Below are 25,920 nucleotides of genomic sequence, written 5' to 3'. Positions count from 1 at the left end.
ACCGAGCAGGTAAGCACAGCACAGCACAGGTAGCATTACATTTAGGACTTGCCTGGTGGTTCAGCAGTGAAGAATCTGCCTGCAATGCAGGAGACTCTGGTTCAATCCCTGGGTAGGGATGATTCCCAGAAGGAGAACATGGCAACTCACTCCAATATTCTTACCTGGAGAATCCTATGAACAGAGGAGACTGGCATGCTATGGTCCTTGGGCTTGCAAAGAGCCAGACACAACTGAAGCAACTGAGCACAGCATAATATTTAATGGTGACATACACAAAAATAAACTCAAAATGGATTAAAGATCTAAACGTAAGACTAGAAACTATAAAACTCCTACCGGAGAACGTAGGCAAAACACTCTCCGACATAAATCACAGCAGGATCCTCTATGACCCACCTCCCAGAATATTGGAAATAAAAGCAAAAATAAACAAATGGGACCTAATTAAAATTAAAAGCTTCTGGACAACAAAGGAAACTATAAGCAAGGTGAAAAGACAGCCTTCAGAATGGGAGAAAATAATAGCAAATGAAGCAACTGATAAAGAACTAATCTCAAAAATATACAAGCAACTCCTGCAGCTCAATTCCAGAAAAATAAACAACCCAATCAAAAAATGGGCCAAAGAGCTAAATAGACATTTCTCCAAAGAAGACATACAGATGGCTAACAAACACATGAAAAGATGCTCACTATCACTCATTATCAGAGAAATGCAAATCAAAACCACAATGAGGTACCATTTCATGCCAGTCAGAACGGCTGCTATCCAAAAGTCTACAAGCAATAAATGCTGGAGAGGGTGTGGAGAAAAGGGAACCCTCTTACACTGTTGGTGGGAATGCAAACTAGTACAGCCACTATGGATAACAGTGTGGAGATTCCTTAAAAAACTGGAAATAGAACTGTCTTATGACCCAGCAATCCCACTACTGGGCATACACACCAAGGAAACCAGAATAGAAAGAGACACGTGTACCCCAATGTTCATCGCAGCGCTGTTTATAATAGCCAGGACATGGAAGCAACCTAGATGTCCATCAGCAGAAGAATGGATAAGCAAGTTGTGGTACATATACACAATGGAGTATTACTCAGCCATTAAAAAGGATACATTTGAATCAGTTCTAATGAGGTGGATGAAACTGGAGCTTATTATACAGAGTGAAGTAAGCCAGAAAGAAAAACACCAATACAGTTATCAGATCAGATCAGAACAGTCGCTCAGTCGTGTCTGACTCTTTGTGACCCCATGCATTGCAGCACGCCAGGCCTCCCTGTCCATCACCAACTCCCGGAGTTCACTCAGACTCATGTCCATCGAGTCAGAATTGCCATCTAACCATCTCATCCTCTGTTGTCCACTTCTCCTCTTGCCCCCAATCCCTCCCAGCATCAGAGTCTTTTCCAATGAGTCAAATCTTCACATGAGGTGGCCAAAGTACTGGAGTTTCAGCTTTAGTATCATTCCTTCCAATGAAATCCCAGGGCTGATCTCCTTCAGAATGGACTGGTTGGATCTCCTTGCAGTCCAAGATATTCTCAAGAGTCTTCTCCAACACCACAGTTCAAAAGCATCAATTCTTCGGCGCTCAGCCTCCTTCACAGTCCAACTCTCACATCTATACATGACCACAGGAAAAACCATAGCCTTGACTAGACGGACCTTTGTTGGCAAAGTAATGTCTCTGCTTTTGAATATGCTATCTAGCTTGGTCATAACTTTCCTTCCAAGGAGCAAGCGTCTTTTAGTTTCATGGCTGCAGTCACCATCTGCAGTGATTTTGGAGCCCAGAAAAATAAAGTCTGACACTGTTTCCACTGTTTCCCCATCTATTTCCCATGAAGTGATGGGACCAGATGCCATGATCTTCGTTTTCTGAATGTTGAGATTTAAGCCAACTTTTTCACTCTCCACTTTCACTTTCATCGAGAGGCTTTTGAGTTCCTCTTCACTTTCTGCCATAAGGGTGGTGTCATCTGCATATCTGAGGTTATTGAGATTTCTCCCGGCAATCTTGATTCCAGCTTATGTTTCTTCCAGCCCAGCATTTCTCATGATGTACTCTGCATATAAGTTAAATAAACAGAGTGACAATATACAGCCTTGACGTACTCCTTTTCCTATTTTGAACCAGTCTGTTGTTCCATGTCCAGTTCTAACTGTTGCTTCCTGACCTGCATACAAATTTCTCAAGAGGCAGATCAAGTGGTCTGGTATTCCCATCTCTTGAAGAATTTTCCACAGTTTATTGTGATCCACACAGTCAAAGGCTTTGGCATAGTCAATAAAGCAGAAATAGATGTTTTTCTGGAACTCTCTTGCTTTTTCCATGATCCAGCGGATGTTGGCAATTTGATCTCTGGTTCCTCTGGCTTTTCTAAAACCAGCTTGAACATCAGGAAGTTCACGGTTCATGTATTGCCAAAGCCTGGCTTGGAGAATTTTGAGCATTACTTTACTAGCATGTGAGATGAGTGCAATTGTGTGGTAGTTTGAGCATTCTTTGGCATTGCCTTTCTTTGGGATTGTAATGAAAACTGACCTTTTCCAGTTCTGTGGCCACTGCTGAGTTTTCCAAATTTGCTGGCATATTGAGGGCAGCACTTTCACAGCATCATCTTTCAGGTTTTGGAATAGCTCAACTGGAATTCTATCACCTCCACTAGCTTTGTTCATAGTGATGCTTTCTAAGGCCCACTTGACTTCACATTCCAGGATGTCTGGCTCTAGGTCAGTGATCACACCATCATGATTATCTGGGTCGTGAAGATCTTTTTTGTATAGTTCTTCTCTGTATTCTTGCCGTCTCTTCTTAATATCTTCTGCTTCTGTTAGGTCCATACCATTTCTGTCCTTTATCGAGCCCATCTTTGCATGAAATGTTCCTTTGGTATCTCTGATTTTCTTGAAGAGATCTCTAGTCTTTCCCATTCTGTTGTTTTCCTCTATTTCTTTGCATTGATCGCTGAAGAAGGCTTTCTTATCTCTTCTTGCTCTTCTTTGGAACTCTGCATTCAGATGCTTATATCTTTCCTTTTCTCCTTTGCTTTTCACTTCTCTTCTTTTCACAGCTATTTGTAAGGCCTCCCCAGACAGCCATTTTGCTTTTTTGCATTTCTTTTCCATGGGGATTGTCTTGATCCCTGTCTCCTGTAAAATGTCACAAACCTCATTCCATAGCTCATCAGGCACTCTAGATGTATCAGATCTAGGCCCTTAAATCTATTTCTCATTTCCACTGTATAATCATAAGAGATTTGATTTAGGTCATACCTGAATGGTCTAGTGGTTTTCCCTACTTTCTTCAATTTAAGTCTGAATTTGGCAATAAGGAGTTCATGGTCTGAGCCACAGTCAGCTCCTGGTCTTGTTTTTGCTGACTATATAGAGCTTCTCCATCTTTGGCTGCAAAGACTATAATCAATCTGATTTCGGTGTTGACCATCTGGTGATGTCCATGTATAGAGTCTTCTCTTGTGTTCTGGAAGAGGGTGTTTGTTATGACCAATGCATTTTCTTGGCAAAACTCTATTAGTCTTTGCCCTGCTTCATTCCGTATTCCAAGGCCAAATCTGCCTGTTACTCCAGGTGTTTCTAGACTTCCTACTTTTGCATTCCAGTCCCCTATAATGAAAAGGACATCTTTTTTGGGTGTTAATTCTAAAAGGTCTTGTAGGTCTTCATAGAACCGTTCAACTTCAGCTTCTTCAGCGTTACTGGTTGGGGCATAGACTTGGATTACTGTGATATTGAATGGTTTGCCTTGGAAACGAACAGAGATCATTCTGTCGTTTTTGAGATTGCATCCAAGTACTGCATTTCAGACTCTTTTGTTGACCATGATGGCTACTCCATTTCTTCTGAGGGATTCCTGCCCGCAGTAGTAGATATAATGGTCATCTGGGTGAGTTAAATTCACCCATTCCAGTCCATTTCAGTTCGCTGATTCCTAAAATGTCGACATTCACTCTGCCATCTCTTGTTTGACCACGTCCAATTTGCCTTGATTCATGGACCTGACATTCCAGGTTCCTATGCAATACTGCTCTTTACAGCATCGGACCTTGCTTCTATTACCAGTCACATCCACAGCTGGGTATTCTTTTTGCTTTGGCTCCATCCCTTCATTCTTTCTGGAGCTATTTCTCCACTGATCTCCAGTAGCATATTGGGCACCTACTGACCTGGGGAGTTTCTCTTTTAGTATCCTATCATTTTGCCTTTTCATACTGTTCATGGGGTTCTCAAGGCAAGAATACTAATGCATACATATGGAATTTAGAAAGATGGTAATGATAACCCTGTATGCGAGACAGCAAAAGAGACACAGATATATAGAACAGTCTTTTGGACTCTGTGGGAGAGGGAGAGGGTGGGATGATTTGGGAGAATGGCATTGAAACATGTATAATATCATATATGAAACGAATCGCCAGTCCAGGTTCGATGCAGGATACAGGACACTTGGGGCTGGTGCACTGGGATGACCCAGAGGGATGGTACAGGGAGGGAAGTGGGAGGGGGGTTCAGGATGGGGAACACGTGTACACCCGTGGCGGATTCATGTTGATTTATGGCAAAACCAATACAATATTGTAAAGTAAAAAAATAATAAATTAATTAAAAAAATTTAAAGGTGAAAGATTGAATGCTTTTCCTCAAGATTAGGAATAAAGCAAGGACATATACTTTTTCCACTTCCATTCAACATCATATTGGAAGTCCTAAGAGTGCAAAAAGGCAAGAAAAAGAAAGAAAAGTCATACAGTTTAGAAAAGAGGAAATAAGGCTATTCCATTTGTTTACTTCTGGAACTAAGAAGAAATAAGATAATAACTAAGAGATAATAATAAAATAAAAAAAATAATAACTAAGAGAAATAAGATCACATGAAAAGTCAACCCACAAAAATGAGTCATATGGCTACATACTAGTTATGAAAAGTGGAAATCAAAATTTTAAAATAATACCAGTTATAGTAACTTCAAAAAGGTGAAATGGTTAGATTTTCATCTAATAAGACATGCATAGGGTCTTTATACTGTAAACTACAAAACACTGCTGAAAGAAATCAAAGACCTAAACAAGTGGAGAAACATACTATATTCATGGATTGGAAGACTCAAAGTAAGGATTCAGTAAAAAACAGCTCTTTCCAAATTTATCTTTAGTCTTAATGAAAATATTAAGTAATGAAATATTACTGTAATGAAAATCCCAGCCAAAATTTTTAGTAGATATAGACCAGTTAATTCTAAAATTTTATATGAAAAGACAAAAGAACTAGAAGAACTAAAACGCTTTTTTAAAAGAGGAAAGCTGGAGAAATTAGACTACCTAATTTTAATAATTATTATAAATCTTCAGTAATCAAGATAGGTCCACTATTGGAGAAGAGCGAGACAGAGAGATCAATGGAAAAGATTAGAAAGTCCAGAAATAAACCCATACAAAAATGGTCACAGTTTTTTTCACAAAGGCAATGTAATGGAGAAAGAGTAATATTTCAACAAGTGAGGTTAAAACATCACTGGATATACAAAGACAAAAAAATGAACATTGACCTAACTACACACCTTATTAAAGAATTATCTCAAATTAATTGTAGACCAAAGCTGAAGCTCCAGTACTTTGGCCACCTGATGTGAAGAGCTGACTCAGTAGAACAGACCCTGTGCTGGTAAAGATTGAGGGTAGGAGAAGTGGGTGACAGGATGAGATGGTTGGATGGCATCATCAGCTCAGTGGACATGAGCTTGAGCAAACTCTGAGAGATAGTGAAGGACAGGGAAGCCTGGCATGTTGCAGTCCACAGGGTCACAAAGAGTCAGACGCAACTGAGCAACTGAACAACAACAAAAGCATATAGTTATAATTTGAGAAAAACATAGACAATCTCTATGACCTGTAATTAGATGAACAATTCTTATACATGATACCAAAAATAAAATCCATAAGAGAAAAGATTGATAAACTGGACTCCATCAAAATTAAAATCAGTTGCTCTATGAAAGACACTGTTAAGGAAATAAAAACACAAAGTACAGACTGGGAGGAAAATATTTGCAAATCACATTATCTGACAAAGGACTGGTATCCAAAATAAATAATAAACTTTCAGAACTCATCGATAAGAAAACAAACAACCCAATTAATAATACACAAAATATCTGAACAGATACCACACCAAAGAAAATAAGCATATGAAGAGGGGTTCAACATAATGAACTATAGGGAATTGCAATGAGAAACCATAACATGTCAACAGAATGATTAAAATGTTAATAACAGACAGTACAAAGAGCAGGGACCAGTGTAAAGAGCAAGGGGTTCTTGTTCATCACTGATTAAAATGTAATTGTGGAAAGCTACTTTCCAAAACAGGATGTTTTCCTATAAAGTTAAACATACACTAACCATATGACCCAGCAATCGTCTCTTAGATGTTTACCATAGAGAAATGAAAACTTATGTTCACACAAAGACCTGTACGTGAGTGTTTATAGGAGTTCTGTGCATGTTTTATGTTATGTGATAATTACATTTTCTTGAAAAAGGTGTGTGTGCCTATGTGCACATGCACACGAACGCACGCACACACACACAAACTAGCAGAAAAAAAAGTTAACCAAATGCAAATAATCTCGTCAAGCCTCTTTCTCCAATAAACATACCCAGGTCCACACCCACTCCCTGCACCACTACATCTCTGACCTCAAGATCCTCTGCTCTGGGACTGACTGATTTTCTAGGGGAAAACAGATAGACAAAGAATGGTAGAAGAATCCAGAAAAAGCCTACTGAAACATCAATCAATTCATCAAAGGAGTCTTTGAACTCATTGCCTGGAAGAGACACTGGGACTAACCATAAATAAAGAATTGCTTTGGCCCTCTACTCTCTCCAGTCGTCTACTCTTTGGAATTTTACAGATACTATTCTGACTGAAACAAAAAGAAAATAATTTCAAGCAGTTGCCTATAAACTCTGTGTGAAAGTCTTTTCTCTTGTCTGAGTTAAAGAGAAAGAAATAGAACAAAATTTTAATATGAACAGAAGTCTCAATATATTTCTTAAAGAGGCCTTGCACCTCTAATTCAAGTCGCTGGGAAATGTAGGGACATGACAGTAAGTAAGTTAGACTTACTTTAAAGGAGCAAAAAAAAAAAAAAAAAAAAAAAGGCTTATTTGATGATAGGAAATTTTCCATACCCTCTTCCATCAATCTCCAAATTCTCCCCAGTGCCACAGTTGTTCCTAGTAATGCATATAATGAAGGAAAACACTGATCTGGTATAGGAAGGAACAGACCAAGGGTGTCCAACTCTTTGCTTCCCCATGAACTATAGCCTGCCAGACTCCTCTGTCCATAGAATTCTCCAGGCAAGAATACTGGAGTGAGCTGCCGTTTTCTACTCAAGGGAATCTTCCTGACCCAGGGATCAAACCCACCTTCTCTTGCATCTCGTGCATTGACAGGCAGGTTCTTTACCATCTGAGCCACCAGGGAAGCTCTTAAAGTATATATTGCAGGGGAAGAAAACCTCTCCTGTATATCCTGTGGTGGCACTCCCCTAGTTGGACTCTTGTCCATCTGATCTACTTTGCTCACTTTTACTTACATATAATAAAATGCACTAGCTTAAAGGGTATATTTTGATTAGTTTTAACAAATGTGTATACCCAAGTAATCGCTACAACAGTGATGAAGGCAAGATGTAGAATAGTTTCCTTCTTGCCACTTATGTCCCATCCCAGATAATCTAATCTGCTGTCAATAAAGATTTATCTTTTCTACAGTTTCGTATGAATGGAGTTATACCACTCACTCTTTCATACCTGGCTTATTTTAGCATAATGCTTTTGGGATTCAACCATGTTGCTGGCTGTGTCACTTCTTTTAACAGGCATGTCTCATTTAATTGCACTTTACTTTATTGTATTTTACAGGTATTATATTTTTTATAAATTGAAAGTTTGTGGCAACTCCGCATATAGCACTTTTTTTAGCAATAAAGAATTTTTAATTAAGGTATATACATTGTTTTTAAAATACAATGATATTGTACACTTAATAGAGTACAGTACAGTTTAAACATAACTTTTATATGTACTCGGACACCAAAAAATTAGTGTGACTTACTTTACTGTGATATTTGCTTTTATTGCAGTGGTCTGGAACCAAGCCCACAAAATTTCCAAAGTTGCCTGCAATGTTGACTAGAATTCAATTATATGGATAGTATGGATATGTGACAATTATTTATGCATTAACCTAATGGTGGATATTTGGTTGTTTCTAGTTTAAATGGCAATGAACATCGGTGTATAAGTTTTTGTGTGGACATAAATACAACTTTAATTTAGTTTTCATTTCTCTTGGGGAACTATCTAAAAGTGGAATTGTTAACTCATTTGGTAAGTGAATGTTTAACTTATAAGCTGAAAAAACTTTTCCAAAGCGTTTGTACCATTTCACATTCCCACTAGAAATGTATGAGTTGTTTAGTTGCTCCACATCCTTGTCAACACTTGCTACTGTCAGTCTTTTTAATTTTAGCCATTTCTAATGTGTAGAAGTCAATTTAGGTGTCAGTGAGGCTCATTTTGTATTTCTTTGATGACCAATGATGTGGGGCAGCATTTCAAGAATTTGTTAACCATTTATAGACCTGCTTTTCTAAAGTATCTCTTAAAAAATATTCTTTAAAATTAAAGTATAGTTGATTTACAATATTATATTAGTTTCAGGTATACAACACAGTAATTCTAAAAAATCTTCCATCAATCATTTATTAGATTTTCTTCCTATTATTAAATTGTAAGTTATTTATTATGGGTAAAAGTACCTTTTCAGATACATATATTGTGAATATTTTTTCCCAGTCTGTCTGCTTGCCTTTTCAATTTCTTAAGTATGTCTTCCAAATTGCAGAAATTTAAAATTCTGATTAAGTCCAATTTATCAATGTTTTTCTTTTATGATTCATGTATATTGTATCCTAAGAAATCTTTTCCTACCCTAAGATCATGAAGATTTTCTCTTACACTTTTTAGTGGGAGGTTTATGCTACCTTTTACTTTAGGTTTATGACCCATTTTGAGTACATTTTTGTGTGCTGCATAAGGTAAGGGTCAATATTCATTTTTAATATGGCTATCTAGCTATTTTAGAACTATCTGTTGAAAAGACTCTTTTCACCCATGAACTAATCTGGCATTTCTGTTGAAAATGAATTGGCCATATGGGTCAAATTCTAGATTCTAGAGTTTATTGTGCCCCTTCCTTTCTCAAGAATCTATAATGACTCCACACTGCCCATCTTATCAAGTATAAATTTCCCATTCTGACATCAAAGTGTTTAAGTCCAGCAACTTTCTGGTTCAGCTAGACCTCCCTCAACATTCACTCCCATTTCCTGAATACACCATTATCATTGCTGCTCTATTACCCATTCATTTTTCCTTATCAGCCTTGGATGCTCTCTCTACTACCCTCAAAACATTTCCTATCCTTCTGCATTCCTTGCTAACTGTATGCAACAAAGATCTCTTCTTTCACTGCCTACAGTTCTTATGATATTTACAATACATACAAATATCAGACACTTTCATCCTTAAATGTGATTCAATAGGTAGACACTGGGGATACAGAAGTGAAAACAAAGGATCATTGCCCAGAGACTCAGAGATCAGTGAGGAAAGAATCAAGTAAACACACAAAAATAATTCAATATACTTTCTTATACTGTTCACTATATCATGCGATCACTGTTTCATGAATGTACACCTTGTATCCCTCAAATATTTCAGTATGTAACCCTAAAAGGACTCTTAAACAAAACAATGATACCAATATTATGCCTTCAATACTGTAATAATTCCTTAATATTAACTATCCAGTCAGTTGTCAAATTTCCATGATAATCTCATAAATGTCTGTTTATAGCTGGATTGTCCAAATTGTCATCCAAATAAGGCCATATAGTGGAATTGGTTGGTGTTTCCCTAAATTTCTTTCAGGTTCCTCTTCTGTCTTTCTCTCTCTCTCTCCCCTTGCAATTCAGTTGTTGAATAAACCAGGCTGTTTGTCTTACAGAGCTTAAGATTGTCTAGATTTTGCTCACTATACTCCCATAGTATCATTTAATTTGTTACTCTGTCATCCGTATTTCCTGTAAATTGGTGATCAGATTTAGAGGCTGGATCAAAGTCAGACTGGTTTTAGCTGGGGAAGAATATTTCAATGGAAGTGTGTTAAATATCACTATGAAAAGGTACAAACAATCAGTACCTAGGATCTATAATTAACTAGGTGCTGCAAACAGTAATATCACATTCTATTACTATTGTTTGTTGACTAAAATACTGAAGAGTATATTTTATGCTTTTGCATAAAAGTGTTAGTTGCTCAGTCATGTCCAGCTCTTTGAAACTCCATGGACTGTAGCCCACCAGGCTCCTTTGTCCATGGGATTCTCCAGGCAAGAATACTGGAGTGGACACCCATTCCCTTCTCTAAGGATCTTCCTGACCCAGGGATCGGGCCTGGGTCTCCTGCATTGCAGGCAGATTCTTTGCAAGGAAGCTTGCTTTTGCATAAATCAGGTGACAAACATTTTAAAGCTTACCAAATACTGTCCTAACACCTTTGGCTTGATCTATTTTTTGTATATGTGTTTACTGTTTTTATTATTTTAGTTTATTATTATAATTTTTTAATCACAGTTTTTTATTGAAATATAGTTGATTTACAATATCATATGAGTTTCAGATATTCAGCATAGTGATTCAGTATACTCCATTAAAAGTTATTACAAGATAATGGCTCTAATTCCTTGTGCTACACAATACATCTTTGATGCTTTCCTATTTTATATATGGCAGCTTGTATCTCTTAATCCTGTACCTTTAATGTGCCTCTTCCCCTTTCCCTCTCCCCACTGGTAACCACTACGTAGTTTGTTTTGTTATATACAGGTGGCTAAACCTATATACAGAGGTTAAAGCATCTGCCTGCAATGTGGGAGACCTGGGTTTGATCCCTGGTTTGGGAAGATCCCCTGGAGAAGGAAATGGCAACCCACTCCAGTATTCTTGCCTGGAAAATCCCATGGACAAAGGAGCCTGGTGGGTTATACTCCACGGGGTAACAAAGAGTTGGACACGACTGAGCGACTTCACTTCACTTCACTTCTTCAGATTCTACATATAGGTGATATGTACAGTATTTGCCTTTCTCTGTCTGACCTATTTCACTAAGCATAATATTCTCTAAGTCCATCCACATTAGGCCACATTGCATCTTCTTTATCCATTCATCTACTGATGAATAGATTATATTGTAAACAATGTAAACAATGTTGCTTAGAATAGCAAATGTATCTTTTTGAATTAGTATTTTCACTTTTCCAGATATATATCCAGGAGCAGAATTGCTGGATCATATAGTAGTGCTATTCTTAGTTTTTTGAGGAACCTCCATACTGTTTTCCATAGTGGCTGCACCAATTTACACTCCCACCAACAGTATACACAGGAGTTCTCTTTTCTCCAAAACCTTGCTAACAATTGTTATTTGTAGGCTTTTTGATGATAGTCATTCTGACAGGTGTGAAGCGATATCTCATTGTGGTTTTGATTTGCATTTTTCTAATGATTAGCGATGTTGGACATCTTTTCATGTTGTCTTTTAGCCATCTATATATACTCTTTGGAAAAATGTCTGTTCAGGTCTTCTGCCTATTTTTTGACTGAGTTGTTTGGTTTTTTGATATTGAGCTGTATGAGCTGTTTATATATTTTGGATATTAACCCCTTGTCAGTGATATCATTTAGAGATATTATCTCCCATTCTATCAGTTGCTTTGTTGTTTTGTTGAAGTAGACAATGAGATTATAACATTTCCTCACACCATATACAAAAATAAACTGAAAATAGATTAAAGACCTAAATGTAAGACCTGAAACCATAAAACTCCTAGAAGAGAACATAGAACACTCTTTGACATAAATTGTAGCAATATTTTTTTTGGATCTGTTTCCTGAGGCAAAAGCAATAAAAGTAAAAATAAACAAATGGGACCTAATTAAACTTAAAAGCTTTTGCACAGCAAAGGAAACCATTACTTCTTAATTTATTAGCTGAAATTCTTCTATAAAGAGAAACTCACTTTCTCAACAATTTGATTATGCTGAGATGCAGTATTTGCAAGAAAGATACGAAAAATGCCTGATTCTTTTCCTTTATTTATTTCTTTTAAAAATAGTGAGTTAATTCTCCAGCATCCTTAAAAGGCAACCAATTATGTGAATTTATTTTTATTATTATGAACCCGTGGGTTTAAACGTGTTTGCTGTGTTTTAAACCACGGCAGTTTATTACCCTATTGATGCTCAAACTGTCCCAGTAAGAACTTCTTCAATTTGGTTCCTAAGTCTTTTGGCAATGGCTCTAGTTGTCTCTGTAGCTTCTTTGCTCTGTGGTAAGACAAGAAACTCCAGTTATACACTGCTGCCCCAAGTTATACACTGTCTGCCCCAAATTTGGAAATAACCATGTCTGTAAAAAGCCTCAGTTCCTTTTAGCAAGAAAAGGGTCTTAGACTCCACACACTATGTTCTTGGGATGTTCACTGCTAGATACTATTCCTCAGCCTTTCAGCTGACAGAGATGGGAAATTATTTTTTCTCATGATGAGTTCATACACACACTTCCAATTCACATTCATGACTATTAAGTTTTCACTTCACCTCATCAATTTTACATCTGGATCTTCTTTCTCCCATGCCTTAAATCTCAGTTGTCAAAGACACCAACATAATTATTCATTTGCTTTACCCTACAATAGGCAACAGTTTCAAAATAACAATATCATCAATATAACAATATCATCCTATAAATGCTAGATAGACCAGAGTCCTCCCACTAGGAGTATTACTGGTACAGATCAAATCACCATACTTTAAAGTCACTTGGAACAGTTACTCTGTGCAGCTATGCTACCAGCTCCAAAATACAGACAAGTTCATTTGTTTCACTTGCTTTTATTCTTTAGAGATGGCTTGAAATAACTAGTTTTATAATTACATATAATATTTACTTAGTTTCAAAGTCAAATGCACAAAGCAAGTATAGTCAGCAGAAGCCTATCTGTACTTGTCTTTGCCACCTTGTTACCTTCCTTCTATCTTGGTGGTGGTTTAGTTGCTAGGTTATGGCCAACTCTTTCAACACCATGGACTGTTGCTTGCCAGGCTCCTCTGTCCATGGGATTTTTCAGGCAATGCTGGAGTAGGTTGCCATTTCCTTTCCAGGGAATCTTCCTGACTCAGGGACTGAACCCACATCTCCTGCATTGCAGGTGATCTCCTCTGTTGCAGGCAGATTCTTTACCAACTGAGCCACCAAAGAATCATTTATATTTTCATTGTTTTTGTTAAATACCAATGGAACTGATTGGGCTTCCCAGGTAGCACTCGTGGTAAAGAACCTGCCTGCCAATGCAGGAGACATAAAAGATGTGGGTTCAAGTCCTGGTCAGGAAGATCCCCTGGAGCAGCACATGGCAACCCACTCCAGTATTCTTGCCTGGAGAATGCTATGGACACAGGAGCCTGGCAGGCTACAGTCCATGGAGTTGCAGAGAGTCAGACACAACTGAAGCAACTGAGCATGCAGCATGCAGTGCAACTGATATTTCTACATCTTGTTCTTTCCACCTAACATACACCTTAAGATGGCTTTAGAAATAATCTTCATTTCTTTATATTGCTGTATAATGCTCCACTGTGTGTATGTACCATAGTTTCTTTAAATAGGCCCAAAGTGATGGGCATTTGGGTTGTTTTCAGTCTTTTCTGTGCCAATACATAACCACATACATAGGTATTTTCATATTTTTTTGCCAGTGTATCTTTAATATAATTTCCTGGAAACTGGACTGCTAAATCAAATGCCTATCTAATTTTGCTAGATAACTGTAAATTCCCCTCTATGGAAGTTAAACTGTTTTGTATTTCTACCAGCAAACTAGATGGCCTGTTTCCCTGTGCTCCAGGGAATTTGACAACAGAGTATGTTGTCAAATTCTTGGAGCTTTGCTAGTCTGATAGGTAAGATAACTCAGAAGTTTTAGTTTGCATTTCTCCTGTGAGGAGCAAAGTTGGGCATCTTTTTCTAGGTTTCAGAGATATTTACATTTCTTTTCTGTGAACTCCTTGTTTAGAAGCTCATTATTTATTTGTCTGTGGCTTAAACTGCAGGTATTTTTTTCCCAATGAATTATTGGCTTTTATTTTTTTCTTTACATGCAAATATATTTTGTTTTCATGTCTAATTTATTAATCTTTCATTTTATTGGTTCTGGATTTTGAAGCCAGGATTTTTTTTTTCAACTTTCAGATTAAAAAAGAAATTCATTCATATTTTCTTCTAGGACTCAGTGTAACATTTCAAAGGATCATCATCTTTCCCCTTTCTGTTCCTTAGAGAATGTACAAAAGCAGTCTTTTATAGTCAGTCAGTTCATATGCTGGAAGTAGTTCACTTCCCATTTTAAAAGTCAAACACTTGATGTGGCTCATGCTGTCATTTTCCTAACACTGCTCTTTCACACACATGAACCCTTAAGATTGTGCAAAGTAAAGAAACACCTGTGAACGTGTCACTGTGTTTCTCCTTTACAGAGCTCCCTTGTGCCACCTGCACTCATGAAGTCAGTTAGTATCCAAACCACCAAATGCCCCAAGCACCAAGAGAGAGCTAGCATCAAGGCATTTTGTTCTTTCTCCACTCAGGGAATGAACAGCAAAGGAAATCTAGGTGCGAGAAGGGAAGATTCTCCCTGGGGCCACCAGCACTTGCCAAGCAGCCAGGGCGAGTAAGGGGTATTCACACAGATGTTTTGTGTGTGTGCTTATGGAAGAGAGAAGAATTTGGTAGAAAGAGCAGCTGCAGCCAGCTGCTCAGGAATACTCTGCCAAATGCCCTGGCATTGTGGATATAGCTTGTTTCATGAAGTGCATCCAATTTAGGAATGGGGAATCATTTTTTACTTCTCTTTCCAGAGATATATCATATTTCCCATCTAAAATATTTCTTCATCAATAGGCTCTTGGAAGAATGACTTCCACAACTGCAGTCTGGTATGTGGGTTAGACAATGGCCTCACTACTTTGGATCTTAAGGCCACAGAAAAGTCTGACTTCTTTCATGTTGAAAAATATAAATCAATGATATTCAGATTTTTTATAATAATCTAATAGGAAATAATAACCAGGCCTAGCTAGCTTTCGATTTATAAAGCAGTGATTCTTATACTTGAATTATGTAAGAATGATTTATATATATATACACACACATATATATTATATTATTATATATTATAAACAGATTGACTATATATATATATATACACACACACATATATATGTGTATATATATATATATATATATATATAGTCAATCTGTTTGCTTTCTTAACAAGCAGTCCAGGTAATTTTAATGCAGGTTTCCTTGTACTATACTGTAAAAATCTCTGCTCAAGAGTCGAAATCCTCTAAATCCTCTAAAAGTCTACCTTACTCCCCAAGTTTCTTGAATCGCTTTTTTAATCCCCAGGTTCTGAGACATTCTGATGCCACTGTTTTGCTGACATCTCTATCCCTGGCATCCAACACAGCGCCTGGCACACAACATGTGCATCACACATATTTGTTGAATTAAGGAATAAAAATCTGGGACAGGTAGATACTCACATGCAAAAGGATGAAGTTTTCAGATCATACCACTCCAAATAGATTAAAGACCTAAAGGAAAGAGCTAAAATTATAAAACTCTTTAAGAAAATGTAGGTATAAATCTTCATGGATTCTTAGATATGACACCAAAAGCACAAGCAACCAAAGAAAAAGATAAACTGAATTTTTATCAAAAAGAAAAGCTTTCGTGCTTCAAAGGACACTATCAAGAAATTGAGAAGACAATTCACAGAATTGGAAGAAAAAACATCTATTACAGCATCTGCCTCCATGCTTCCTATAGAAATACTCCCCTGTACCAACTCTAGAACTTTTGCTCTGCATCCCTCTCTTTTTTTGCCATCTCTCTCTGGTCTTTTCTTTTTCACTTGTCATCTTTTTTCTTTTCTTTTTGTTCCCACTGTGTTTCTCCATCTTTTTCTTATTCTGTGCCTAGGGAATCCAATTAAAATTTTTCTTTTTATAAATGAGATTCTGGCCTTTTGTTTTGTTTTGTTTTGCTTCCCCAACCCCCCCTCCCCGCCCCGCCCAATGTCCCCAGGGAATTTATTTGAGGGTTAAAGAGCCTGGGTACCACAGAGTCTTTACTACCCTGCCAGTTGCCTACTTCTGTATACTTATCCAAGGCTCACGAACAGACACACACAAAGTAGGCCTTTGATCCTGAAAACCTAGGGATCCCACTGGGACGAGGATAAATATTTATCTCTATTTGCTTTTTTCTGCTGGGGCCTGGTTTCTGGCTTGCTCAATGTCCTATCTGGCCAAAGACCAGCCAGGTCAGGAAAAGATCACACCGCAGTTCCAGTCTTGAAAACATGTGGGAAGAGCCTCCAAACAGTTCCCATATGAATTGTAAAAGGGTCATCTGAGTACACTATGAGTGTAAGGAAATATGTAGGGAGAAAAAGCATTCTTTGCCCTCATGCTAAGTTAGAGAAGAAAACCAAATATAGCATATTCTCTTATGAATTTCTTCTCATACCCTTACCTAAGCAAAGACAAGAAACATTCTAGAAAGCCTTATGAGGGCTGAAATAGCTCTCTGGTGGCTGCAAAGAAGGAAGGAGTAGGAGTCACATGGATCGTGGTTTTCAACTCTTAATTTTGCTACCTGTGAGCCAAGCCTCACTTTGCTAAATATGTAAAACCAAAATAATAAAAACCTACTCCACAGAATAGTTGAAAGAATGTATAGATAATTATGAATATAAACACAGAGCAGGGTTCCTAGGACACAGCAGCAATTCAGGTTTGGTAGAATTACTAGATACGTCCCATTCTCTTCTGATGACTCTGATTCCTGGGCTGTGGGTCACTGTGTTCCTTGATCCTAACCTGGAAACCATACAAAGAAGATGGACTGTTCTCTGACTGGAAAATGGAGACCTGCCTCTGAGAAAGGGCATGTACTCGTCTCTCCCACAAACCAACCTCATCCTTCAGTGGAAGGCAAGATCTACCAAAAGCTAGTTGTGAGCTCCACTGGGCATACTGTGTGTGGAGAAGGGACGACAAGCAGACTCCCTAAGCCACTGCATCTGTAAGATGAAGGATGGCTTCTGCAGGCAGAAGTCTGTGGCCCCCGGTACTGCCACTACCACCATCTGTATCCTATCACCATCGTTACGTCTGCATTTCCACTGCTGGTACTGCCATTGACTACTACCATGGCCATCTCACATCCACTAGTAACATTATCAGCACCATCACCATGACCAATACCTTTCCTTCTCCACCCACCACAACTACTACTACCATCACTATTATCACATGCCATCAGTCAAGACCCTGGTGACCAGAAAAAGAATGGGTAGAAGTCAACCTGTCAAGCAGGATGCTTTAAAGGTGGTTCTATTTAGAGAAATTTTGAATCACCTGGACAAACTGTGCTACATCCAACTCTCAGCATGTACACAAACGGCCCCACCTAAAGTCACTTGCTACAACAAATGCCACTGAATTGGAGAGACTCCTACAGAGGCACACTCCTTCCCCCCCTTCCCCACCCTTGTGTGACACAGAGCAAGAACTGGGGGAAGGCTCCCCAGGCCTCCAAGGGGGTCTCTAACTTGGCTTTGTGCCTGGGCTACTCACTGTGCAGAGCCCAGAAGGTTAGGGTGGACTGGAGTAAGTGAGTAGCCATGGCCTCATAACTGGAAGGGCGGGCCATATTTCCATTTGTCAGGAAGAGCTCAACAGGAATTTTGAACTTGAAGCCCACTGACAAAACAGCTTTGCCAGTAGTCCTATGGGAGGCTCATGTCTTGGGAGAATAAAAATGCCCTGCCTGTCATCATAAGGAAAACTGAAACAATATCCTTTTAAAACAAATTTTACAGAGATTTTGCTGTATTTTCCTTTGAAGATATAAAAAATACATTACAACACTGTCCATATTTTAAAAATAGGTCACAAGTTTTTGCTAAAAAAAAGAAGCTATTTTTATTCCCTTGCATCCTTATAACTTAATATTATAAACAACTAAACTGATTTTTTAATTATACTTTTAAAAGACTTTTTTTAAGTAAAGGTTATTCCTAGGCTGACACTGAATATGCCAGGTCTGTAGCTAGAAGCAAATTTTTATAGCTGGTTATTAAACCCCTGAATATGAGTTTATATTGGAAAAACTGAAGCGATCTTAACTCTAACTATGCCGATGGGCGCCACTTTAATTACAGTCCCAGAACTGAATAAAACACAGTCTCTCTCCTACAGTAGCATCACAAAGAACCCCATTAACTCTCCAATTACTAAATGAGGAAACAACATTCTCTAGAACCCGAGCCAAGGGAAAAAAGAGCTCTGCATGTTCTAACTTAAAACCTTAAAACTGGGCGTCAGAGTTACAGGATACATAAGAAAGTGCTCCCCTGCACGTTACCGTTTACTTCACTTATTTAAAATAAGTGAGTGTCCTAGCCAAGGCTCACATAAGACTATTTGTTTAACAAATAAAGATGTGTGTTTCCTGGAGTGTTCTAATTGGGATCCAGATCCCACCTCGTAAGAAATCTGGGCTTGGATACCTCCCGCAGGACGCATTTGACAGTGTGGGTATCCCCTACTGAGGGGAGTGGAGAGGATCTGGTGTTCATAAGGGAGCAAGCACATGGAAAAAACTATAGAACAAATGGTTTGTCTCCCACCAACGCATCCATCACGCTTTCAACAGGAAAGGAAAGTGGGGAAGGTCAAAATGATATCCAGTAGGATTTGTAAATTGAGCTATTCAGTAGGCAAGCAAACTTTAAAAATAGTAACTTGGGGGAGGCCAGTTTCCCTCATCTCCTCCATTCGCTCACTCCTCTCTCCCCAATCTGCCATGCTCTCCCTGCTGTCTTTGTAACAGCAGTTAAAGAGCCCTGTTTTCAAAGCCATGCTAACATATTGGGAAACACCAGGGCAAAATCAAAGATTCTTTGGCTGGGCGTGTAATATAAAACTTGAAGTTGTTCCTGTTAAATAAAAACAGCCATGTTAATTTTGGTGCCATTGAAAACACAGGAAAATGCTGTTGCCAAATGGAAAGGGAAAAAAATTGCTTACCAAATGGGAAGCAGTTGTATTTTCAAGACTTGAGAACAGTATTACAAAAACTAGAGAGCAAAACTGAAAGAGGAAAAAGAAATGAACAGAATAGTTGTTTTCTCTATTTAATTTTCAGTCATCATTTTCCTCCATCAAGGTAAATGAATGCATCCATAATTCCCTGGAGGAGACATGGAATTTGAGCCTCAGGAGCTTCACTCCCTTGTATTGTAAATAAGGAACCATTTTCTTGCTGGACCTTCAGCTCTTGGTTCCACACCCTTCTGCAAATTCACTCAGGAATACATTCCCATGGTTTACAGAATAATTGCGTGCGCTACGCAGTCATCAGAAAAGAAAAAAAAAAACTTCTGTACTCAAGATCCTGTTTTGAGCTGAATTTGACCATTGATTGAAAGAGCAAAATCACAGAGGTAGAAATGAAATTGTTTATTTTCTGGTTCTACCTGAAACTTAGGAACTATTCCCAACAGTGTTTCCAAGTGCCTCTGAGCTCGTAAATACAGCAGAGAGCAAGCTACATTTGTGATGATGGGTATGACCGCAAGGGATTCACAGGAGACCATCCTTGGCTGATTTTAACATCTTTGGGAAAGAAACCAGAAAAGGACAGAAGAAATGCTAAAGACCAAAGACTCTTGAGATCCTCTTTTAAGGGGCTTGAGGAGGTTCTGAAACACTGATTTTTGTTGTTGTTGTTGTTATTACTAAAAAATGTGTTATGAGAGAATATTTTTCATTTTAATTTTCATTTGGGGTATTACTCTAACGGTGACTCCTGTCTTACCCTCCCCTGTTTAAGCTGATGTTCATACACTGGGAAAATCACACCAGACATCTTTGGCAAAATGTAAAGTTGATTTCATCATCACTGCTACCCCTATAATATGCATTCTTTCCCCTACTTTATAAATAGTAACTGAATGTCATCTACATGCCTGGTATTGCTGGTTGTAATAAAATTCAGCATTGGGTGAATATTTTTCATAGTGTTTTTTCATTCCGAAGGCATGGCTTCCACAAACTGGCATGTTGGCAGTGCCCCAGATTCTCAGTAAGAGCAATGAGTATTTGGTAACTCTGTCCTTGAAACAAAGTCCAAGTTAGATTTCCCCAGTTCTGAAGTTATTGTGAAATTCTGGTGGATCCTACAACTCTGAATAGGTAGCCAACACGACCGCTCACTCTACACATCATTCCATTCGGTTTGCCATGGAAACCCCGAGGATGGCCAGCGTAGTGTGGGGAATGACATCAGGAAGGGCACAGGACACTCAAGACTTGCTAAAGGGCGTGCCAGTTAAGAGACCTCATTAGGTCTTTTAGGGAATCAAGCTTAGAGGAGTTAACAGCCTCTTGAAGGACTGAATTGGAATCCAAAGAGAATCAAAGAACTTGGAAAAGTGGTTAAAATGAATTTCCAGGAACACATGCTGACCAGCCTGAAGTAAGGAATGACTAACCATGTGTTAATAAAGTAGTAAAGGGAGCTATAACGATGTAAATGGAAAGAGAGTCAGCTGCCTAGCACAGTTGTTAGAGTTAAACATAAGGTTCTGGGGCTGGGGAGTGAAATCATGGCACCAGGGAAAAGCAGCTCAGGCTACAGGCTCCACAGGCAGAGGCTGGGGTTGAATTTCGGCTGTCACTTGGGTGATGGGAAAGAGAGAACTACTCGTGTCTCAGTTTCTTCATCTACAAAATGCCGGTAATAATCTCTACCCTGTAGAGGCTGTAAAGGCTTCAACAGGACAACACATGACATGTCCTTGGGGCAATGCTGGATCTAGGGTTAAGAGCTCCATAAATGGACCCTGTGTTCATCCTGGAGACACTGTTGCAGCTTCCTGTGTCTTGTTTTGGACTTTTCAACCTCTGAGTAATAAAGAGAACTAGAAAGTGATCCAGAAGAAAGCAACTGAGATGCTTAAAGAAAAGGAAAATAGAAACATAATAAGGAACTCAAAACTGTTGGGATTATCTAGCTCAGAAAAGCAAAAGCTGGAAGGTTTAGGAACAAAGCACATAAGCAATAAAGCACCCCCTGATTCCGGAGGGGGTGACCAGCTCTTCTACTGCTGGATTTAACCTGTGAGAGAAGGTGTGCTACTGCAGCAAGAGGAGCAAGGGTTAGCTATAAAAAAGAACTTCCCCTGCAATTTTCTTTTTATGAAGAGTCATTTCCTTTGGCCTTAGAGGCCAGATAAGCACAAGTCTACTCATCAGATGAGGCATCCATTTCAAAATATAAGAAGAATGACCCTCCAGTTGCTGCTTTTTAGCTTCTAACAAGATGACCAAATCTGTAAAGGGGTTCAGGGTCCTGCTGGGCGGGGGAAGTGACACAGATGATCAGCATCTCCAATCTCTACGCTTTCTGAACCTCAGAGCCCTTCTGTAACGGTTCTCTTTGTCTCTTCCCCTAAGTGATGACTGTCCTGCCAAACCAGTGTGGTGATCACTATAATCTGTGTGTGTGTCTACAGGAAATAACCACCAGAGAGGTCAACAGGCCAAATGCTTGTGGTGTGTGTTTGCACACACAGTGTAGAGGCCTACAGCTTATATTAATTTGGTATCGGCTAAAGTGGTTGCCCTTTAGAGATTTAAAAAAAATACTGCCGTGCTGGTAAAACATTTTCCAAATTTGTTCTTTAGTGTCATGCCTTATTAAGGCTGAGATAAATCATGTCCATTGCTTGCCTCCCATTGATGTTACCGAAGAAATCAGATTATTCTGGCCAACATCAAACCATAATAGAGTAGCAGGCTAGGCCCTGCCTACTATTTCAAATTGAGTTTTGAGTGATACGCTTTAGAATTATGTGGGGGGTGGCGTATGGATGTTCAACTGAGCTTAAAACCTGTTTCAGCAACGCTGCCACTATTCAACCAATTCCTTCAAGAGCCTGGAAATTCGGACACATTTGGTTGTTTCCATAACCCACTACTTTCCACTTCCCTTCCTGGCATTTCATTCTGTGTTTTCTGTATTCAGATCATGCTTGGCCTTCTGCCTAAGTCTGAAGATCAAACCCATTAAAAATCTCTGTCTCCTCGACATCCTCCTATTTAAAAAAGAGATAGCATCCGCCTTCCCCTTCATTTTTTTCTATGTGGTTAAAGAATATTTTCCCTTTTCCTCCTTCGAATTTTCTGACTTGAAACCTACACAAAGGCATTATTTCATTAGGCTGGTTGCTGGTCTGAGCTCAGTGTAGCCTCTCACTGGCCTACCTCTGGAGTAAAGGCTCTGCTCTTAGAAGCCCAGCAGCAGGTTCCCACACCAGCTAGTATGGCTCACTCAACGCCAGGGTGCAACCCAAATAAAAAGCACCAAGGTCTCACATTATATAAATAATATCCAGTTCTCTAACCTAGAAAAATAAATGGCACTTCTTAATGCTATTTAGAAACATAAAATATGTGGGTTCATTTTCTTTAAAAAAAAAAAAAGTTCCTAAATATGTGGATTCATTTTCTTAAAAAAAAAGTTCCTGAAACTTCCAAAGTTACTGAGAATAGGATGAGCACAACTTTACAGTCATTAAAATTAACGAAATCTGAGGAACAAGACCATTACAAAACTGCTGAAAAGGGGATCATCAGTGCTTCCACTTGGTTTATTAGATGAGGTTGTTGTTGTTTACTGCTAAGCCGTGTCCCACTCTTTTGCGACCCCATGGCCTGTAGCCCACCAGGCTCCTCTGTCCATGGGGTTTTCTGGACAAGAATACTGGAGTGGGTTGCCATTTCCTTCTCCATTAATAGACGAGGACTTGGGCCTAAATAAGCAAGAGCTTCACAATGATACATTAGGTTTATTAATCTTATTTCCATCCCTGCTTTAGTGAGCCACACAAAAGCGCTGATATTCCATTCTGTGAAATCTCACAAAAATGTCACGTGTTTTAACCTACAGTTAGAGGTTAAATTTTGCCACTTGTGCTTAAACCCCACAGCAGCAAATCAGAACTCACCTAGCACAACTGCAGTTTCAGCCTCTTCCAGGGGGAGAATTTTCAACCAAACTCTGGAGTTTCCTAATCAACATTAGTGAGGTCATCTGCATGACAGAGATGCCTTTCCTCCAAAGGAAGGTGACTTCGCCTGAAACAACCCTTTCTCTTATTTTTGATTTCCCTGTTCACCCACTTTCTGCCTTTAACAACCTTCCATTTTGTACAGCTTCCCAGAGTACCTTTCTGCTTGCTGTCCGATTCATGAATCACTGAATAAAGCCAATTAGATCTTCAATTATTTTTTTGAATTTTGTTTTTTAACAAGACATGGGGGCTTATACAAAAAGCTAATGCCAGTATATACATAAATAAGTTCATTTGTATCATTTTTTAGATTCTACTTATCATATAAGTGATAACTAGGTTCCCCAGAATCCATATGCCAAGCAAGAGACACAGGTTTGATCCCTGGGTCTGGAAGATCCCCTGGAGAAGGACGTGGCTACCCACTCCAGTATTCTTGCCTGGAGAATTCGATGAGCAGAGGAGCCTGGTGGGTTACAGTCGGGTGGCAAAAGAGTTGGATACAATTTAGTGACTAAATAACAGCAATTAATGGGAGGGATGGGCAGATGGGAAGAGAGGAGGGGAACAAAAATAGAAAGCAATTTTCCTAGGGAAATTTATTATTCAAAGGCTTTCTTGGGTTGCTTCTTTTGGAGAAGTGTTGTGAGCCATTCTCATTCTGGTCTACAGGATTATCTCAATCAACCAGGCAGTACTATTTACAGAATACTGTGTGTGCTTCTGGGATAGGGACCTTGGAAGGGCTGTAGGGCGGGGGTGATATTCAAAGGAAAGGAGCGCAGGTCACCCCCGACCTGCTGCTACTTGCCCCTCCATCCTGGCCTTACTTCTGACTCTGGGCCTCTGGTTCCATTCAGAAGCAGCAGATATGGCAACACAGCATTCTTTTGGAAGTTTCCATCACATGGTCCTTTCAAGCAGAGGTCAGATAATGCCCCTGATACTGAGAACAGACCAGAGAAACTGCTTTAGGAGTGGATGGTACTCGATCTATGATCCAAATGTGATGGGAAAAGAGGTCAAGGAGCTCTTTTCATTAGGTCCTTTCATTGGTTCCCAGCTGGCACTAGTGGTAAAGAACCCACCTGCTAAGGCAGGAGATATAAGAAACTTGGGTTCAGTCCTTATGTTCAGTCTTTGACTGTCAAGGTCAAAACACTGGTTGAGTCCAACCAGTGGACCCAAAGCCCCAGAGGAGCTTAGACAGTTGAGTCCAGGTGGGATCCCAAACCTCCAGAAGATCAGGATTTCTTTCAGTTTATTATTAGATATGGAAATGGATCTAAGAAACGCATTTGACCTAAACCAGAATGACCAGGTGTTTTATTCTGCTGCCTTTTTCAATTTCCTTTTGAGGGGAAGGAAAGTTAATACATAAACTACTAAAGTTCAAGCTACGTCCTTGAAGGAAGACCTAACAAGGAGCTACTCTAAAATTCTCCTTCGGTGAAATGAGAGATTCCACTTGTAGTACAGTCTGAGTAATCTGGACTCAGGAACTCTTTGAAACAAACTTTTCATGTTTTCATACTACCATGGCAACTTATCACACCTATTTTTTCTTCTCCCTTCAGCTATTATTTCAGAGAATCTTGGACATTCTGAGTTGGTAGGGACCTTAAAGCTTGTGCTTCACACTAATAAGCAATAAATCTTAGATGTTTTTTGACCTAGAAAACTACCAAGTTTCTCCAAGCTGACTGAAACAAGGTCCAAGGGCATTTGACACATGATCTTATCTAATGTGCCCAAGAGTCCTGGAGGCGAGCAGAGATTTCACAAACGAATTGCTGGGCTGGGTTTCACAGCAGTCAACAGCACAGTTGCACTGGCACCTGGTCTTCTGACTGCAAAGTCAGAGCTCTCTTTCCATCATCTCAAACAGCATCCCGAGGGTTGGAAGGACAAACACGGACTCTGAAGAAGCAAGCAGTAACAGCAGCACAGCAGTAGATGCACTCAGTCACCTAGCACTTGCCTTGGCTTAGCTCACCACCCCTGCGTGGGCCAGCGGTTTTTTGTCACTCAGCTCAAGCATACAACCCATCATTAGGCTCCACTTGCCCTACGCCTCAGAGAGACACAGAAGTCCAGGTCCTGATCCTGGCTGTCAGCACCTGCTGGGACTCATCACCCCACAAGATAAACTACTCAGCTGAGCAGAAAGTGGGCGAATCATGGGAGGGGCTGGGCAGAGAGGCCTCATCAGTAACAGGGCTCCCAGGTCTTAGAGAGGCTGGGCAGAGCTGCCACAAAAGCAAGCTGTGGGGAACTTGTGACAGCTGGGCCATGGAAGGGGACTGAGAGCTTGTCTTGGAGGATCAAATGAATGTATATATATACATATATATATATGTTAATAGATGTTGTATGTATATACATATACCTAAAAGTGGGTGTGTGTGCTAAGTGGCTTCAGTCGCAGCTCTTTGTGACCCTATGGACTGTAGCCCACCAGGCTCCTCTGTCCATGGGATTCTCCAGGCAAGAATTCTGGAGTGGGTTGCCATGCCCTCCTCCAGTGGATCTTCCCAACACAAGGACTGA

General features: G+C 39.3%; 1 protein-coding gene across 19 annotated transcripts in view; it reads right to left on the bottom strand.

The window, feature by feature from the left end:
- The window catches only part of AOPEP (aminopeptidase O (putative)), a 422,437-nt gene that overhangs the window by 270,668 nt on the left and 125,849 nt on the right, over positions 1 to 25,920 (bottom strand). For 14 of the 19 annotated variants that reach the window (XR_011567945.1, XR_011567946.1, XM_070794246.1 and 11 more), the window contains one exon: positions 15,767 to 15,817. The exons of the other annotated variants lie outside the window; for them this stretch is intronic. Coding sequence is in view for 12 of the 14 variants with exons in the window: in XM_070794246.1 (XP_070650347.1) it covers positions 15,767 to 15,817 (51 nt within the window). In the remaining 2 variants the exon portion in view is untranslated. The remainder of the gene's footprint in view (positions 1 to 15,766; positions 15,818 to 25,920) is intronic. 19 annotated transcript variants of the gene reach the window in all.

This window comes from Bos indicus, chromosome 8, assembly GCF_029378745.1.
Source record: "Bos indicus isolate NIAB-ARS_2022 breed Sahiwal x Tharparkar chromosome 8, NIAB-ARS_B.indTharparkar_mat_pri_1.0, whole genome shotgun sequence".
NCBI lineage: Eukaryota > Metazoa > Chordata > Mammalia > Artiodactyla > Bovidae > Bos > Bos indicus.
Note: the sequence above shows the minus strand (reverse complement) of the source record. Positions and strands in the feature narration are given on the sequence as shown.